At 31.3% G+C, this 20028-nt stretch overlaps 1 protein-coding gene across 4 annotated transcripts in view; it reads right to left on the minus strand.

The window, feature by feature from the left end:
* LOC100882034 (UNC93-like protein) overlaps positions 1–20028 on the minus strand; it is a 90952-nt gene that overhangs the window by 44594 nt on the left and 26330 nt on the right. For all 4 annotated transcript variants that reach the window (XR_013039847.1, XM_003702413.3, XM_076537109.1 and 1 more), the window contains exons 2-3: positions 13328–14055; positions 2164–2383 (exon numbers count right to left, since the gene is read on the minus strand). Coding sequence is in view for 3 of the 4 variants with exons in the window: in XM_003702413.3 (XP_003702461.1) it covers positions 2164–2383; positions 13328–14039 (932 nt within the window). In the remaining variant the exon portion in view is untranslated. The remainder of the gene's footprint in view (positions 1–2163; positions 2384–13327; positions 14056–20028) is intronic.

Consider the following 20028-nt stretch of genomic DNA (forward strand, 5'->3'; position numbering starts at 1 on the left):
TATACCAGGAATATCCGTGCACCGGTTGACAAATCGAAATAAATTTCATTCGCGGCAATTTTTACCGCGAACAGAAAAAGAAAGTCACGAATACATTGAACTTTGATTTATCGCCTCGTGAATGACTAGAAAATAATTCCTCGAATTTCTGAATCGTTAATTAAATCCATGATCGTCAACTTTTGCAAAAAAGAAACACCGGTTTCCAGTTAATCGAGCCTTGAATGATCAATTACAAAGTTATCTTTGTACAAGAAATTTCTACATACTCCATCATTAATCTCGCTATCTAATGAATCGTTAATCGTAGCAACCTTTATGGAAACAGACATTCATAGAAACGAGCGAACCTGTATTACGCCAAAGTCATTTAACTCTGAATAATCGATCACGATTAAACAAGCTTTTTTTCTTCTGTTATTATCCTTGTTCAAGGAATTTCTTCTGCGTATCTTCCGTAACTTGTTCCTCGCGTGAAGAATCGAACAACGATATTTAAATGAAGCAATGATTACGGACGACGCTGGATGTCGCCCTTTGAGTGAAAAATTGAGGGTTAAGTCAAAACACGGTACATCGATTCTCAACTATTAAGGCAAGTATACAATGGAGGAATATTTAGACGAAGAGTAGATATAACAAGAGGTGACACTAGACAAGAAAATTAACCGCCTAGAGGGAGACAGAGGACACAACCAATTTAAATACCCAAATCAAAAGAATTGTGTATTATTTTCTTTTTCAACTTTTCAACGCACTAAAATTGATAAAAATACCTTAAAAGACAATATTAGTAATATACAGAAAATTGATCATAGATATATTCAAAATTATTGGAGACTGACGTGAAAGTAGATTTGCTCGATTTAAATTTCCCGCTTTGCACAACCAATTTAAAGTTGTCTGGTTTACTCTGTGATGTAGAGACTGTTTTAATTCTGTTACTATTATTAATAGATATTTATTATTACTATTTGTATTGTTAGTGTCATTACTATTCGTTCCATTCTTATTTAATTAATTATCAATATAAATATTTGTGTTAACATTATAGGTATTTAATTATCGTTGTAAATATTTAAATTAACTGGTATTAACATGGCATTATTATCAGAACGTATAAAAAAGCATAACTAATAGTTCATGTATCAAATGTCAGTGAAATTAAATATTGAGAAAAGTGGTATTGAATATAAGTGCGCAATGCGCATGCGTTGTACATATCGCGCGCATGCGCAGTATAAACATTCTAGAAGAAAAGATTCTTTTACTTCTTTTCGATAAATTTAATTTTAATAACTTTTTAAAATAACTTTAATTTTAACAGTATTTGAATGTTGTGCAATCAGAAATAGATTTCGATTAATTTTTTGGCGCTCCAAGCGATTTAAAATAAAAATTATTTCAAGAAATATGGTGATTTCAATGCCTGGAAGAGAAGTTTACACGCGAAAACAAACTTTAGGTAATTTAAATTAAATATAGACGAATAGAGTCAATCAAAATACTTTGATTTGTATTATTTTAATATGAAAATAAAATCTTACGCTATTTTGACAAATTTCCAAATTCAGTTAATAGTAAATGTGCATTAGAATTTAGATAGACTTCGATCATTTATTTTGGCGCGCTTTCAAATCTTATTAATAGCTAAACGTGTTTTAGATTTTAGAGTTACTTAAATCAGTATTATTGCCAAGTTTTCAAGCCTGATTTATTTTACCCAAACGTGTATTAAACATTAAAAATTTACACTCTTTTACTGGTTTAACTTATTTATGTATTTTATCACATTTTCAAATTTAACTAATTGTGTCCATATGTACTAAATTTGAAAGTTGCATATTTAAGCCAGTTTTATTACCAAGTCTTCAAACTTGATTTACTGTATCAAAGTGTGTATTAAACATTAAAATTGTACACTTTTTTACTAGTATATGTGTACTAGTTTCTACTATACTAGTTTTACTCACTTATATATTTTACATTTTTTTTTAAATTTAATTAATTGTGTCCCAGTATAAATTTACAATGTATAATATACACCTACATAATGTATATCTACATTAGTTATATTGCCACAATAAAACTTGATTAACCAAATCAAAAAGAAGTAAAAATATTTTGAAAATTGCAAGAATCTGTATTTTCAAAAAAACTCACCTCGAAAGAGGGTCGACGAAGAGAGCCACAATAATAACTGCGATGATTACACAAGTTAGATAAATCGCAGAAATTTCGTAGATCTCCGATTCTGGAGGACGTTCCAGGGTCTCATGGCCGCCATTTCCAACGACACAGAAATCAGCACCGCACAGTTTTATCTTGTTCCAGTTCGTGGTGCTGTTTCCCTTACCGCTGCCAAATTCTCCCTCGCTGAGTACTTGAAAAAAACAAAGACAAAAACTTAATAAAATTAATTTATCAAAATAAATATTATTTGGAAATTTAGGGATTGAGAAGTTTTAGAGTTTGGAAATTTATGGATTTAGGAATTTTAGAATTTGCAAATTTAGGAATTGAGAAATTTTAGAGTTTGCAAATTTAAGGATTGAGAAGTTTTAGAGTTTGGAAATTTAGGGACTGAGAAATTTGAGAGTTTGGAAATTTAGGGATTGAGAAGTTTTAGAGTTTGGAAATTTAGGGACTGAGAAATTTGAGTTTGGAAATTTAGGAATTGAGAAATTTGAGAGTTTGCAAATTTAAGGATTGAGAAGTTTTAGAGTTTGGAAATTTAGGGACTGAGAAATTTGAGAGTTTGGAAATTTAGGGATTGAGAAATTTTAGAGTTTGGAAATTTAGGGATTGAGAAGTTTTAGAGTTTGGAAATTTAGGGACTGAGAAATTTGAGAGTTTGGAAATTTAGGGATTGAGAAGTTTTAGAGTTTGAAAATTTAGCGATTTAGTAATTTTAGAATTTGTGAATTTAGTGATTGACACATTTCAGAATTTGGAAATTTATGGATTTAGTAATTTTAGAATTTGTGAGTTTAGTGATTTGATTAACTAGAGATTTGATAATTTAAGAACTCGGAAGTTTAGGAATTTTGCAATCTAGGGTTTTTATTAATTAGAAATTTTGTAATTTAGGATTTTGATCAATTACCGATTTGGTAACTTAGAAATTTGGCAAAACAGAAGTTTAGAAAATTTAAAAATTTAGGAAGTTTAGGAAATTTCGGAATTTGATGAAGTAGAGATTTTACAATATAATTATGTACTTTGATATTTGACAATTGAAAAATTCGAAAATTTCAAATTTTTGTAATGTAATATTCCAGTCAATTAAAAACTGTGCAAGTTAATTTGATAGCTTTAGAATTTATCAAACCACAATCACAGATCATAAAAACTAAATTTCTAAACTACCACTTATCTAAATCTAAAAATTCATTATTTCAACTTCCTATTCCCAAACTTTCCATCACTCCATATCTCCAAATCTCCAAATCCCCAAACATCCAAAAATATCTCTAAAAAAATACCATAATTTTAATACCTCTTTACCAACAATCAAAGATAATTATCTGAAACTGATAAAACACTCAAAGCACACATAAAATGTGAAATCGTACTTAAAAACGGAAAAGACAAAAGCCTATTATGAACAGTTTATCAACAACATGATATTATCTTGCGTGTTAACTAGATCTTGATAATATTAAATCGTTCTTCAATTTCGTCGCTCTTAAATTAATAATAATGCTAGTGGTTATCGCAGATAAGATGTTAGCCCTACTTTCTGTTGTACTCGGTTACTTCAATTGAACGCGTTATACAAACTCTAAAATTTCTCAATTCCTCAATTTGCAAATTCTCAAATTTTTCAATCCCTAAATTTGCAAACTCTCAAGCTTCCCATCCCAAAATTTCCCAACTCTCAAGCTTCTCAATCCCAAAATTTCCAAATTCTCAAATTTTTCAATCCCTAAATTTGCAAACTCTCAAATTTCTAAATCCCCAAATTTCCAAACCCTAAAATTTCTCAATCCCTAAATTTTCCAACTCTCAAACTTCTCAATCCCAAAATTTCCAAACTCTCAATCTTCTCAATCCCAAAATTTCCAAATTTTCAAATTTCCAAACCCTAAAATTTCTCAATCCCAAAATTTCCAAATTCTCAAATTTTTCAATCCCTAAATTTGCAAACTCTCAAACTTCTCAATTCCAAAATTTCCCAACTCTCAAGCTTCTCAAACCCAAAATTTCCAAATTCTAAAATTTCTAAATCCTCAAATTTCCAAACTCTCAAATTTCTTAATCCCTAAATTTGCAAACTCGTAAATTTCTCAATCCCAAAATTTCCAAATTTTCAAATTTCCAAACCCTAAAATTTCTCAATCCCAAAACTCTCAAACTAAAATTTGTCAATCCCAAAATTTCCAACTCCTCAAATCACCAAACTCCATAAATCTAAAAATCCAAAAATGCTCAGAAATCTCAATAAAATTAAAACTTTCTGCAATTTGAAAATAAATCTCCAAACTTCCAAATTTAAGATTTATAATTTTAAACCTTAAAAACCTTTAATAATCTGAAAATTTATAAACTCTGAAAAAATATAAAAATTTCTACTCTTCTCTTCTAAAAAATATGATATTGATTCAATCGAGACATCATTAAAATTAATATCAGATTCAATTAAGACATCCTTAAAAAAGTGTCAAGATTGAATAGTTACGTGTGAACCCAACAGCCTGAGGTTAATTAATTTTCAGTTTTGTCTTGCTAAGAATCCAGTCAGTCTACTTAACCAGACAATTGGCGGACTAAACATTATACAATAGCACCATCGATGACGCATACTGAACATTTCCATTGAAATTACGTTTTCTAATGAATTGCTCATACGGTACCGGTCGGTTATCTGTCACCGACTTACAAACGTACGAAAGATTACCATTCGAAAATTGTTTATTATGTATACAAAAGAATGCGTTCAATATTGATCGGAATAATTATAATTTATTAGAGATATTGTGCAAATTCGTTGACCAACACAAGTGTACGTTTTGTAAATATAAGGTTTTACAAATTTTGTTAAGAAATAGAGGAAACAAATATTATTTGTTTATAAGATTTGTTACTTTTAGATTATTTATAAGATTTGTTACTTTTTATTTTGTAATTTATTTAAAAATATTAAGTGTGGAATATAGAATACAAAATGTGAAATATAAAATGTGAAATATGAAATGTGAAATATAAAATGTGAAATATAAAATGTGGAATATAAAATGTGAAATATAAAATGTGAAATATAAAATGTGAAATATAAAATGTGAAATATAAAATGTGAAATATAAAATGTGAAATATAAAATGTGAAATAAAAAATGTAAAATATAAAATGTGAAATATAAAATGTGAAATATAAAATGTAAAATGTAAAATATAAAATGTAAAATATATAATGTAAAATATAAAATGTAAAATATATAATGTAAAATATAAAATACAAAATATAAAATATAAACTATGAACTGTAAAATGTAAAATATAATATGTAAATATAATAAAATATAAAATAAATGAAATAAATAAAATAGAGAATTTTAACAAATTTGTATCTTTTATAATTTTTTAACAAAATTTGTAAAATGTTGAATTTTTAAAAAGAACAATAAAAGAATGACATATTGATGATATAATTAAAATTGTAAGCAATAATTTTATTTACAGAAAAATATTGATTATACTATATTAAATTTAAAATATAGTGCTTAAATCTTATAGTGAGCCAATATAATGGTTCCTCTAATTGAACAAATTCAAATTCAACATGCCGCATAATTTTTCACCCTAATTTTTGCTCAAATTTCTTCAGATTTACCCAAATTTCTCCTATTAATGTTTACTACAATTTTTCTTTAATACAAATTATTTCCATCAAGTTTTTGAATAAATAAAAATAAAAAAAAACATAATTTATTTAACTTTATTAAACAAGACATAACTACAAATACCAGAAAGACACTTTTTAATTTCACTTAAAAGATAAAGAATCTTGAAATTCATTTACTATTCTTTTTATTGGAGTATAAATTTATTAAGACTTGAGGTAATTATATAAATCTCCCATAAATACCTAAATTGAAAAATTAAATGAATCATAAAGTTTATCATCTAACATTATTTTCTTGTGTATGTAAACGAGATTAATGTAGCCATTAAAACATTTAACAAATTTATGAATTAATAATAATAATATTCATTAAAATTGTCAAGTTTGTACATGCCTCTTCCATAACAAGCATTCCATGCAGTTTCTTCTCACTCCGATGCAAGATTTAGTTTCTTGTTACAGAGGAATGTATAGACTTTCAAACATTCTTACTTTCATTTACATTGCGACAAAAAGTATATACATCTCACTCTAAATCTTGTGAACAATAGATGTAAATCGAACACAATCTCACATTTATATAAATAAGCAGTAATAATTAAAATGTATTCTTTATGTATTCTAAAATTTTCAAAGTTATAAACATTTAAATTAATGAATAATCGATTTTCAATTCTTCGTACATTTAAATTATTGTAGTTTCAAAGTTTTATATTTTCAAGGTTTAGTATTTTCACATTTGTAAATATCTAAATTTTCACAAATTTCAATTTTTCGAGTTTTCAAGTTTTCAAGTTTTCAAATTTTCAAGTTTTCAAGTTTTCAAGTTTTCAAGTTTTCAAGTTTCTAAGTTTTCAAGTTTCTAAGTTTTCAAGTTTCTAAGTTTTCAAGTTTCTAAGTTTTCAAGTTTCTAAGTTTTCAAGTTTCTAAGTTTTCAAGTTTCTAAGTTCGCAAGTTTTCAAGTTTTCAAATTTTCAAGTTTTCAAGTTTTCAAATTTTCAAGTTTTCAAGTTTTCAAATTTTCAAGTTTTCAAGTTTCTAAGTTCTCAAGATTTCAAGTTTTCAAGTTTTCAAGTTTTCAAGTTTTCAAGTTTTCAAGTTTTCAAGTTTCTAAGTTTTCAAGTTTCTAAGTTTTCAAGTTTCTAAGTTTTCAAGTTTCTAAGTTCTCAAGATTTCAAGTTTTCAAGTTTTCAAGTTTTTAAGTTTCTAAGTTTTCAAGTTTCTAAGTTTTCAGTTTTCAAGTTTTTAAGTTTCTAAGTTTTCAAGTTTCTAAGTTCTCAAATTTCTAAGTTTTCAAGTTTCTACGTTCTCAAGATTTCAAGTTTTCAAGTTTTCAAGTTTTTAAGTTTTTAAGTTTCTAAGCTTTCAAGTTTCTAAGTTTTCAAATTTTCAAGTTTCCAAGTTTTCGAGTTTTCAAGTTTCCAAGTTTCGAAGCTTACAAGCATTCAAGGTTTTGAAGGTTTCAAGTTTTCGAGTTCTCTGGTTATCAGGTTTTCAAATCTCCAAGTTTTCAATTCGTTAACTTAATATATTTTCAAGTTGTCATGTAATTAAGTTGTTAATATATCAATTTATCAATTTAGCAATTTGCCAATTTGTCAATTCGTCAATTCTTCAATTTTTCAGTTCTGCAGTGTTTCAATTTTTCAATTCTCCAATGTTTCAATTTTTCAAATTTTTCAGAATCTCACTGTCGTATCATAAAAGATTCCGTCTGCCAACTCAGCAGAAACGCGGTGCACTCACAATCGCCACAAAATAATTTCTACCAAAGCAACATCCAAATTTCCGATAAATACCATATCGTATTAAACCTCGAGAAATTTCGCGAACCCAAAACTGTCGTCTAAGAATTTCTTCTCTCTCAAGCAAAAAGAGTAATCCTGTCACGTCGGTGTCTCTGTTAGGCTCTCTCTTTTTCGTTCCGTCTCGTTTGTTGTTAGCGAACGATCTCATTTCTCAAATATGCAAATACCGTGCTAAGTAGCGATTATACGACACCAACACGAAACGTATCGACATTCTGGAATTCACATTGGCCAATCCGCTTATACGCGGTCATCGGACGGCGAACGACAGGAACTTTCACCGGAGCGTCGTTGATAATATCATAGTATGTTTACAATGTCTCCCACCATCGTTTCCGATTGTCCGCAAGTCCTACTTATCGGCATATAATATATTCAACTGTTATGCGAACGACTGTGTCCTGGAACGCGATGTTCTGAAGAAGCTGCGGTCGCAACTACCGCCATTGAAGTTTATACGAAACAAAACTTTAATATTAGCACATTTGACACTTGATAAACTCTCTAAATAATAACTTTTAATAATAACTTTCTATAGAAGTTTATATAAAATCACAAACGTTAATATTTGTAGTAATATTCTTGAGGCTGTTTAATTAATAGTTACATTGCTTAATAAATAGTTACCGCCATGTTTATAGGAAACCAAGCTTTACCTTTGTAAAATATTTGTTTAGTTCAGTAACTGTTATTACAACGTTTGTAGCTTTGTATTTTTACTGTTGTTAAAAATTATACACTATAGCTGGAAGGTAATGTTAAGTAATAACCGAGTAAGACCGAAGTATTGAATCAAATATTTGATACCTTGGCAGTGAAAATGGACACGCGTAGTCTGACATAAAACTGTTAGAGATATAAACAGTTGTTAAGAATATCCACTTTCAAATTTAACCTTTCAGTTTGCCATCTTTTATTAACGTAATCGCAACGTTATTCGAAATCTTTCAGTTTATCTTAGTAGTTTAATTTCGTTGCGGTTCAGGAGTGGTACTCCTTGATCCCTATGAAAGGTAATGGCGGCCGCTTGAGCGATGACCAAATAAAACTGGAGTACGAAGTCAAATATTTATTGCAAGTTACCGTTTACAAACTTCAACTATCGAACTAGTATCTGAATAACAGGGTAAACGCTTTGGTATTCATTTTTGGGTGAAATTAGCAGTTAAATGGAAAATGCTTTCGACCGCCATTGTCTGCACTGACTGGTAATGGCGGTCACGTTACGTTTAGAGCCTCAGACAACTTTTGCGCGGGAAACATCGACTGAAACCATTTACTATATTCTCATCTCGTGGACATGGGGTATTCATATTTTGCAGTTTTGGACAAAATCAGAGATACACGTGTTTATAGCGATTTTAATGTCACTTTTAAACTCAACTGTAGTGAAGCTCTTTTAACCTCAAATTCAAGTTCAATGCAGTAAATCACTACGACCAAATTTATAATTTCAAACAATTCATAGTATCAAAATAAAATAGATCTTCAATCAAAAATGATGTACATGATTTTTCCCATCATTGTTCAATCAATGAACGCTACTTTTAATAACACAATTATAGATATTGAGAATGTTGTTCCTACGTTACACCTTTAATCAAATCCAGAATATAGTTCTAGAAACTGCAAAACTCCAAAACTCTAAAATTCCAAAACTCCAAAACTTCAAAATTCCAAAACTCTAAAACTCTAAAACTCTAAAACTCTAAAACTCTAAAACTCTAAAACTCTAAAACTCTAAAACTCTAAAACTCTAAAACTCTAAAACTCTAAAACTCTAAAACTCTAAAACTCTAAAACTCTAAAACTCTAAAACTCCAAAACTCCAAAACTCCAAAACTCCAAAACTCCAAAACTCTAAAACTCTAAAACTCTAAAACTCTAAAACTCTAAAACTCTAAAACTCTAAAACTCTAAAATTACTAAAATCTAAAATTCCCCAAAGTATGAGTTTCTGAATTCTAAAACCTCAAAATTCAAAAATTCCAAATTTCCAAAATTCGCTTCTCTATTTTCTCTCAATCGCAAATATCACTACTTATCCCTCACTCCTCGCTTAGAAATTCAAAATTTACGATATTTGATCTATCATAACCTAACTTCCGGCCGTATACACGTATGACATAACAGTTAACAGAAAGAACATCGCAAAGTGATAAAATAATTAGCAAGAACTCATATTTGATTATAAAAAGGTCATTTTTGGGACACCTATTAGGTAACTGACTAAAAGTGATTAGCATTTAAGTCCCAATTGGTCAAACTGTTCGGTTAATGCTCTCGCAAGGCTAACGGATCACTGAACTTTTCTTACAAAATTATCGTTTAGCGTTCAATTATTGTACTTCTGGCACGATTCTCATAGACTGTTAGTATATCTAATTACAACTTCGCAATAACGTGAAGTTTGAATACATAGTTTCTATAATTGACGACTTCGAGCTAAGTAAACGATGCCTTCGTAATTGTAGATGAGACACGTGGTGTCAAAACTTCCATCTTATTTCTTTTCTAAATTGCCAGGTACAATCAATCTTTTTACCTTGTCCGATTTTTCTTTTTAACTCTTTGCCCTACAATAACGTCTCATACTCGTGACGCACTCTACAGTTGGAATGTAATAAACCAGTCTCGTATTTTCACTACAAATGACGTAACTGTTTAAAAAATTTGAGGTTAAGGGGTTAATAATACAACTTTTGCAGTTGATTGATTATAAATGAATTGAATTTTACCTGTTCACATTGTAGAAATAATTAACTAGTCATACATGACGCAACCGTCCAAAAAATTGAACGTAAAAAGTTGAAAATAAACTCCAAAAATGATACGCAAAACCTTAGATGTTCTGACAGGTCATATTTCTGCGCGCGCATGCGCGTAATGGAAGGGCGCCGGCGCCAGAGGAAACCTCTTACGGTTTAAAATCGTAGAAAATGGTTAAATCCCGCGTTATTACCGTCCGGTATCGGAGAATGCGTACGAGGTGGTACGGAAACCGACTATCACAGGTTTATACCGGATAAATCTTGTTTCTTCTCGCGTGCGAAGCGTTCTCTGTCGCCGTTACTCCAACTCGCGTGTCAAGCGAGAAACTCGAAACTGGTGTCCATGAAGCGATACGGCATAGTGTTCGTTCTCGCCAGGGAAAGGACCGAATGTTTGGCCCGGCTGTCTGACCACGCACGTGTCATTACTGCTATGCCCGATGTGTCGCAACGGTTGTTTACGAAGCGTGTGAAACGACTGACAAGGAAAACCACCTGAGTATCTTATTAAATGAACAGTGAATAGTGCATACTTGTTACGAAATTAAAAAGGGAGTTAATTAAGTAAACGGACGGTACAATATTAACCAAATCCCAAATTTCTTCAAATTTCCAAATCTCCAAATTCTTAAATTTTCAAATTCACAAATTCCACAATTTCTAAATTTCCAAATCTCAGAATCCACAAATTTTCAAATTTCCCAAATTCTAAATTTCTAAATACGAAATCCCCAAATTCCCAAATTTCAAAACCCCAAATTCCTAAATTTTAAAATTCCCCAATTTCTAAATTTCCAAATCTTCAAATCTCCAAATCCCTAAATTCCCAAATTCCGAAACCCCAAATTCCTAAATCTCTAAATCCGCAAACCCCCAAATCCCAAAGTCTCCAAATTCCCAAATTTCCAAATTTCAAATTTCAAATTGCAAAACCCCAAATTCCTAGATTTTCAAATTCCCAAATTCCAAAACTCCAAATCCCTAAATTCCTAGATTCCTAAACTACTAATTTTATAAATTTCTTAATTTTCAAAATATTAATTTCATGAATTACAAAATAACTAAAATATTAATTTTTCAGCTTCTACATTTCTAAATTCCTGAATCCTTAATTTCCAAATAACCAAACTTCCAATTTCTCAAATCCTCAAATTCTCAAGTTCCTAAATTCCCTAAATTTCTTAAATTCCCAAAATTCTAAATTCCCAAATACCAAATCCCAAAATTCAAAAATTCCCAATTTACCATATTTCCAAAATTTCAAATTCCAAAACTCCAAATTCCTAAATTTTTAAATTCCCAAATCCCCAAATCCGTAAATTCCTAAATTCCCAAATTCCAAAACCCCAAATTCCTAAATCCCTAAATCCCCAAATGCCAAATTCTCAAATCCCAAAATCCCAGAATCTCCAAAACCTAAAATCTCCAAAATTCCCAAAATTCCCAAAATTCCCAAAATTCCCAAAATTCCCAAAATCCCAAAAATCCCTATTTAAATATCAATCTTACCTAAAACCATCTAACAAGATTCGCAATAACACTATTCACAAACAAGTAAAATCTCATAAAAGCCTCTGAAGGTCACTTGTCTCCTCCTGTCCTGTCAAGATTTGCTCATCCAAACAAGCATGTACACATCCCCAGCTACAATAACCGACCGATCATCGTCGGACAACGGATTGGCAAATTTAACGAGCAAAGTGTTATTGACCCGGTTCACGTGTCCTTGAATTGATTCTCTAGGAACTCCTTCATCTCCGGCATTGAAATTCTTCAACAAGATGGGTCCAGAATTTACATTTTAAACGATCTTTACTAAGGGTCAATCCTATCTTCTAGGATTTTAATTTGATTTATGACTGAAGTTTATGTCTTCTTTTAGAGAAAGGTTTGTTTTCTAAACGAATCAACGGTGATTTATGGTTTGTAACTGATTTGAAGATTTAGTGAGCACTACTCTGTTTCTGGGGTAACGGGACTATTGAATAAAGCAATTCTACTGGATTTTATTATGGTTACAATTAATATATTAATCTGAAGATTCATCTTTTTGTGTTAAGTAGAAACAACGAGCTGTGCTTCATTTTCCATGTCGCCATTTTCCTGATGCTCTTCAAAATGGCACCTAACCATATGTGACTGTTCAGTTTGTTTTAAGTTCATCAACTTTAAATGAAAGCATTTCTATCTCTGATCTCAAAGAAATTATTCTTGAAGAGATTAAGGAAGCTTATTATGCCTAACTATATTTTTGTAATATAGTTAAGGGACTCCTCTTACTTAAGAATAAGTGTAGGATCTAAGATTAGAGCTCCCTAGGATCTCCTCAGATTCTCCACAAGAAGGCCTCTCCCCAAACTATCTAGCTTTCTATAGTCTCTACAAGCTCTCCCTAAGTTTTCCTCAAACTTAAGCACCAGTTACTCTAAACTCCTAAATATTCTGAAGGTGGCTTTGCGCAGTGAAGTAACACAAATTCCGTAGTCACTATAGGCTCTCCCTAAGTCTTCCCCAGACCTAAGCACCAGCTACTCTAAGCTCCTAAATATTCTGAAGGTGGCTTTGCCCAATTAAATAACACAAGTTCCATAGTCTCTATAGACCCTGCCTAAGTCTTCTCCAAACCTAAGCACCAGCTACTCTAAGCTCCTAAATATTCTGAAGGTGGCTTTGTCTAGTTAAGTATCACAAGTTCCATAGTCTCTATAGACTCTCCGTAAGTTTATCCCAAACCTAAGCACCAGTACATTTATACTAAGCTCCTAAACATTCTGAAGGTGCTAGACTTTGCCCAGTTAAGTAACACAAGTTCTACCTAGGCTCCAGTACATATACTCTGAAGCTCTTGAATATTCTAAAAGTGGCTTTGCCCAGTTAAGTTCCATAATAAAAATCACCACTTACCAAGCGAAGAGATGAGATTCCCCCAGAGTTCCGCGGTCTGCCACGCCAGGAAGAAGAATCCGAAGAACCTGACCACAATGGCGTCCACCGGTTGATCGGTTAACTTCGCGTAAACACCACCGACCTGCGTTAGGTAGGTAGCCTGAGCCGCCCACATGGGCGCGGCGCCAAGGCCCAGGAGCACCCCGGCGGGCACCAAGGTATAAAACTTGGGATAGAACTGGGAGCCGATGTAGGGTGCGTAGCACAACATTGACATACACAGGGTCCATTTCACGGTGAGCCTCTTGATAACGAACGTGGGCACAAAGATGCAGGAAAGCACCAGGGCCGCGTAAATGGCCGATAAGGACACGGTGCCCAAACCGTCACTGGCGTTTATGGACGATTGTAGATTCGCCGTGCCCTGAAACGCGGTGAACTGCACCATAAACGCGACGGACACCGTGCCAATGTTCTTTAAAATCCGCCATTTCTCGCCGCGCGATAGCTTGAACTTTCTCGACTGGGTGTCGTCGTCCGTGGACGATAATTGCGGTGGTTTCTGCGGCTCCGGAGGTATACCATCTGTACCATCGTCCTTGTAACCCTCGTTTCTGTAACCGACACCGCTCACGGTTACCGTGTACACCGTCTCATCACCGCCACCTCCTCCGTCGCCGACACCACCTCCGCCGACACTTCTGGTACCGTCGTGTTGTGATGCTACCATTCTACGTGACTGCTACCTGTAACACGATCATGTCACGCCGATTAGCATACATTCGAGATAGCGGTTTTCCGTTACTACGGACGTGCATCTTTATGAAAGGAGAGACATTTAACTTGGGATGCGTCGGGGAAACCAGGGACGTTAACTGAGGAGTCATCGTGGACGTTCAACTTAGGATGCAGCGCGGAAACGACGGACTAGAGGATTAACTGTGATCTGGCTATTTATAGGCGGTTGATTACAATGCAGCTGGGATATTTTTACAGGTGCCGATCACTCTACGCAATATAGTTACCATACTGTTTATAGCAAGTTCATATGAAGTCTAGACACAGAAGGTTAATTTGATACTCATGATGGTTCACAAATCCAGTTAAACATTTTGATATGTGATAAATCCACACATACCACACATGTGGAATGACATGTAGACATGTGTGGTCAATTTTGTAATTTGTATAGCTAGATCAGATTAGTGGAATTGTTATAAACATTTGACCCTGGTATATTCTGATATATTGTTGCATCCACATATGTGGTTTAGAGATATAGGTCAACTTGGTAATGTTGGCCATGACTAAGTCATTTCTGGAACATATGACTATTTGATATAGCAATGCATCCACATGTGCATTCCAGTAGAAGGTCAATTCTGTAATATATTTTGGTTGATCAGATTGATATAATAGTTCTGAACTTATTTGACCCTGGAACATGTTAACATATGGCTGCATCCACATGTGCAGTGCAGACTACTTATGTACTACATGTGGAGAAGGCCACCCTGGAATGACGATCAAATAAAATTATGATTATAAATACCTACAGTGTAAAATACCATCTATCAAATCACTATGACCTAAGTATATTTAAATGTATCCACATGAACCCCAGAATTTATGTGCATATAACGGATTGGTATGAAGAAGCGATCAAAGACCTCGTCACGAATAACTCGTTTAAAGGGAAAATCCTTTCTTTCTTTTTATTTGTTTGGAAAGGCCTCATATAGAATAGTTTGCGAAGCACGTTCCAGTTGCGCTTGTAAATTCGTTTGTCGTCGATGTAATCGATGGGAATGCGTGACCGGGCGGCACAATGCTGTGACACGTGTCGTACGGCGTGCATCGCAATTAACCGGCGCTCGCAATACCTTCACCTCGTTCGCTAACTCTTTCTGTTCCCCCCTTTATCCTCTCCTTCCCCTGTGCGAATCTTGATTTCATTGGCAACGTTTCTCAAACTACTTTCTTCCGCGACCAGACATTTCGCGTTAAAACGCGACATCCTCGAAAGTCCATTTCACTTGGTTCTTGTTAAAAAGATCTTGAAATTACTGGTAACTTTGGTCTAGGTAAATAGTAGATAACAATTGTTTCCTATTAAAATAAAATGTGCTTTATCTACTACTTTAACTCTAAGAACTTTACTAAAATTGAAGAGGAACTAAATATGGCGGACCTGCAGATTTATGGCGCCAAAATTTGAATCGAAACTGTGGATTATGTAGATTACCATTCAAAATTAAATGTGGCTTTTATCTGCTACTTTAACTCTAAGAACTTTACTAAAATTGAAGAGGAATTAAATATGGCGGACCTACAGATTTTTCGCGCCAAAATTTGAATCGAAACTGTGGATTATGTAGATTACCATTCAAAATTAAATGTGCTTTATCTGCTACTTTAACTCTAAGAACTTTATTAAAATTGAAGAAGAATTAAATATGGCGAACCTACAGATTTTTGGCGCCAAAATTTGAATCGAAACTGTGGATTATGTAGATTATCATTCAATAACATTTGTAGTTTGTGTAGTAAGTTCTTTTTAGTTTGCATTTATGGTTGCGATTTTTATAGCATGCAGTAAAAGATTTTATGTCTAGGTCAAGGATGTACTGGTTGAGCTCTCACGTTGTTTTGTTTGGTTTACTTGTATCTTTAAGAGAAAATTGTGAATAAAGTAAGGGAAAGATACGTGTTTAGCATTTTGGGAATTCAGGGCGTATGACTCTAGTGTTAATTCCTAGTTTCTAGTGATTTTTATATTATCAGATTTAGTTTAGTTTAGTTTAGTTTAGTGTAGTTAGGTTAGGTTAGTTTAATGCAGTTTAGTTTAGTTTAGTGTAGTTAGGTTAGTTTAGTTTAGTTTAGTTTAGTTTAGTGTAGTTTAGTTTAGTTTAGTTAGCTTAGGTTAGGTTAGATTATTTTAGTCCTTATATCCTCTGTTTATACACATCCATATATTTCTAGGTATTTTTACTTATATCCCTAGATCACGTTCTAAAATTTTTATTATTCCTAACTTCTATGTCTGCAAATCCCTATGTCTCATATTTCTGTATCCCCAAATTTCCATTACTCCAAATTCCTATATTTTTATATTTCTATATTTATACATTCCTACGTACCTATATCTCTATATTCCTAAATCCCTATTTTCCAACATCCCTATGCTCCTATATCTCTACATTCCAATATCCCTAGATTTCAGTTCCCATAATTTACAGTACTCTCCCTTTTCTAAATTTACAAATTCTCTACTTGTATATTTCTATATTTCCATATTTCTGTAACCCTATACCCCTATGTCCCTATATCCCTATATCCCTATATTCCTATATCTCTATGTCCCTATATCCCTATATCCCTATATCTCTATATCCTTATATCTCTATGTTCCTATAACCCTATATCCCTAAAGCCCTATGTCCCTATGTACCAGTATACCCAAGTCCAATAATTTCTAACAAAGAATCACCGAACCTAACCTAACCTCTCACCTACTCACACCATCCATAAATCCACCATAAACGACTACCGACTGAAAAACGCGTAGAAACGCAATAATAGTATGCAAAAGCCATATTTAAAAAAGATTAGATCGCAGTAATCATAAGAGGAGTGTAAATAAACCTTGGTTTCAATCGCTCATCAAGATCGCAGAAACGCAGAAGGCCGCCATTTTGAACACAAAAGAGGACAATAGTTTTCGGTCATAAATAAATTGTACGACTACCGAAATATAATATACCGTTGTGAAGGAAACAATAGCGAACGTTTCCTTTTTACTCGACAAAAGGCAAATCCGTGGAAAAGCGAAGCAAAAAGACATAACTAATCTTTTTCGTTGCATAACAAGAGTACCGCCGTACCAAGCGACCGCGCGATACGAGAATTCTTCGTTTCGTCCTTCAGGGAAACATGTTCCAAAGAGAAAACATGTGAGAATTGTTTGCAGTTAGAGCGATGCCGCTTTCGTGCTACGGATGTTGAAGAATCTCGACGATCAAGGAGGAAGCGCCCCTGAAGATCATGCAGTCAGATTCGGTAGCGTAATTAGTAGACTGCGGATGTTTACGCAAATGCATTCCTGTTTATGTCGAATATGGGACAAATACATTTTTTGCTACCACAAGATATTCGAGGATTTCGTTTCGATAAAGAATATTGATAAGCACTTAATAAATTAGAAAAAATTTGAAATAAAAAAATTTTAATTTAACAAAATTTGAATAAAAGTTGAAATTGAAATTTAACAAGAATGAAATGAAAGAAAAATTGAAATTACGCAAAAATTGAAATTTAACAAAAATTTAAATTTAGCAAAAATTGAAATCAAACAAAAATTGAAATTAAACAAAAACTGAAGTTTAACAAAAATTTAAATTAAACAGAAATTGAAATTTAACAAATAATAAAATTGAACAAAAATTGAAATTTGACAAAAATTGAAATTCAACAAAAATTTAAATTTAGTAAAAATTGAAATCAAACAAAAATTGAAATTAAGCAAAACTTGAAATTTAACAAAAATTGAAATTAAGCAAAACTTGAAATTTAACAAAAATTGTAATTAAACAAAAATTGAAATTTAGCAAAAATTTAAATTTAACAAAAATTTTGACAAAAATTTTAAATTAAACAAAAAATACACAAATTTTCTCAATATTTCTTTCAAATCTGATAGTGTAAAGTATTAACTAAAAAAAGGTTTTATACTCAAACTTGTCTCACTTTCAAAATTAATGAATTATAATGGTTGACTAAACACATGTTTGTTCATTTATGTTTTTTCTGAATTTTTTCCAGCCGTTACGGTCCGATGTTTTCATATTCAAATTTTGATTTCGGGGATTCCCCTTTTGTAACAGTTGCTGGAAAATTTTTTTAAGTTATTACGTAATATTTCTTGGAAGATATAAATATATGGTTTAGGTTGTTTTTAAATTCAATCAAAGGTCACATGTGCGATTGTCATCATTGCTTTTGTGTATTATATTTATTTTTCTAGGTTATAATAAATAAAATGTAATTGTATGTAATTATTATAATTGTATCAAAATAAAATTGTATCGAAATATAATTGTATCAAAAAAATTAAATTATTTTGTCTAACCTCAAAAAAGTTGTACTTAATATTTTTTTATAAAAAACAATTATTTTTTGTAATGTCGTTTTGGTTACAAATATTTTATTTTGTTTACTAGTGACTATTTCCAACAGAATTTTAATAATAATTTTAATTATTTATACTGAATATTATAGCAGTCAAAATAATTAAAAATTAGTATATTGTTTTCATGCAATTTTTTAAACATCCTCTATATTTTAATAATAGGCTTTCATTTAGATAAATTTGTCAAATCATCATTTTTTTAAAATAATGATTTTTAACAAAATTATATTTTTAAAAATGATTTCAATGACTTTTGTGTCAAATAAACAACTGACACTTTTTATTTAGTTTCTTCGTTTTTTATTGTTTCTTTTTATTATTTTACTGCTTGTTTAATTTGAATAATTATCACTTTCAAATTTTATTAACCATTATTTTCCAACTACTATATATTTTCCTTAATTGCAAAAATATCGATATTCCTTTTTATTTTAGCAAAATTTACATGATACGTATCCCTGTTCATTGCATGTTGCATCTAATTTACAATTACGGAATATAACAATTAACAGCAGTTTCGTATTTCTCCACATTTTTTTAAACAACTCATCAGATTGCTATAACTGATACATTTTGCATATTTAAATATATCATAACGGTGTGAATATCTGGCCAACCGTCGAGTAATTACGGAATATGAAACTTTACGTTTCGTGCTGTATAATATCATTAATATTTATCGAGAATGCAATGGCGGAATTCACTCAACTCGCGCAGCGATTGCACGCGCATGTTAGATAAAAAGTTATGGAAAGTTTGAAATATTAAGAATATTTTGTAAGTCTTAACGAATATTTATAGCTTACTAATTAAAAGTGAAACGAGTAAAATATTATAAATGCAAAAATTGCTTTGTCAATTTAATCTTATTGTAAAATTATGAAAAGGATGAAATTATTGAAAGATTTAGATAAAACAAGAATTACAGACTTTTATTAAAACTAAAAATAATATTTTAAGATAATTTTAAGATAATTAAGATAATTTTAAGATAATTTTAAGATGATTTCAAGATAATTTTAAGATAATTTTAAGATAGTTTTAAGATAACTTTAAGGCAATTTTAAGATAATTTTCTGTTGCATAATTTGATGTTTAATAATAAAAATCAATATTGAGTATAGTAATATGCAAAATTAAAAATTTGGAAATTAAAGAACTGGAAAATTTGAAAAAATTGAAAATATGGAGACTAAAAACTTTTACAATTTGGGAAGTCAAAAATTTGAGAAATTTTTGAACTGGAAAATTTGCAAATGTAAGAACTAAAAAATTTGAAGATTTAGGATCTAGAAAAATTTCAAATTTGACAACTAGAAAATTTGATGATTTAGGAACTAGAAAAATTTCAAATTTAACAACTAGAAAATTTGATGATTTAGGAACTAGAAAAATTTCAAATTTAACAACTAGAAAATTTGATGATTGAGAAACTAGAAAAATTACAAATTTAACAACTAGAAAACTTGAAGAATTAGAAACTAGAAAAACTGCAAATTTAACAACTAGAAAATTTGATGATTTAGGAACT

Source organism: Megachile rotundata, chromosome 11, assembly GCF_050947335.1.
Source record: "Megachile rotundata isolate GNS110a chromosome 11, iyMegRotu1, whole genome shotgun sequence".
NCBI classification, from domain to species: Eukaryota; Metazoa; Arthropoda; class Insecta; order Hymenoptera; family Megachilidae; genus Megachile; species Megachile rotundata.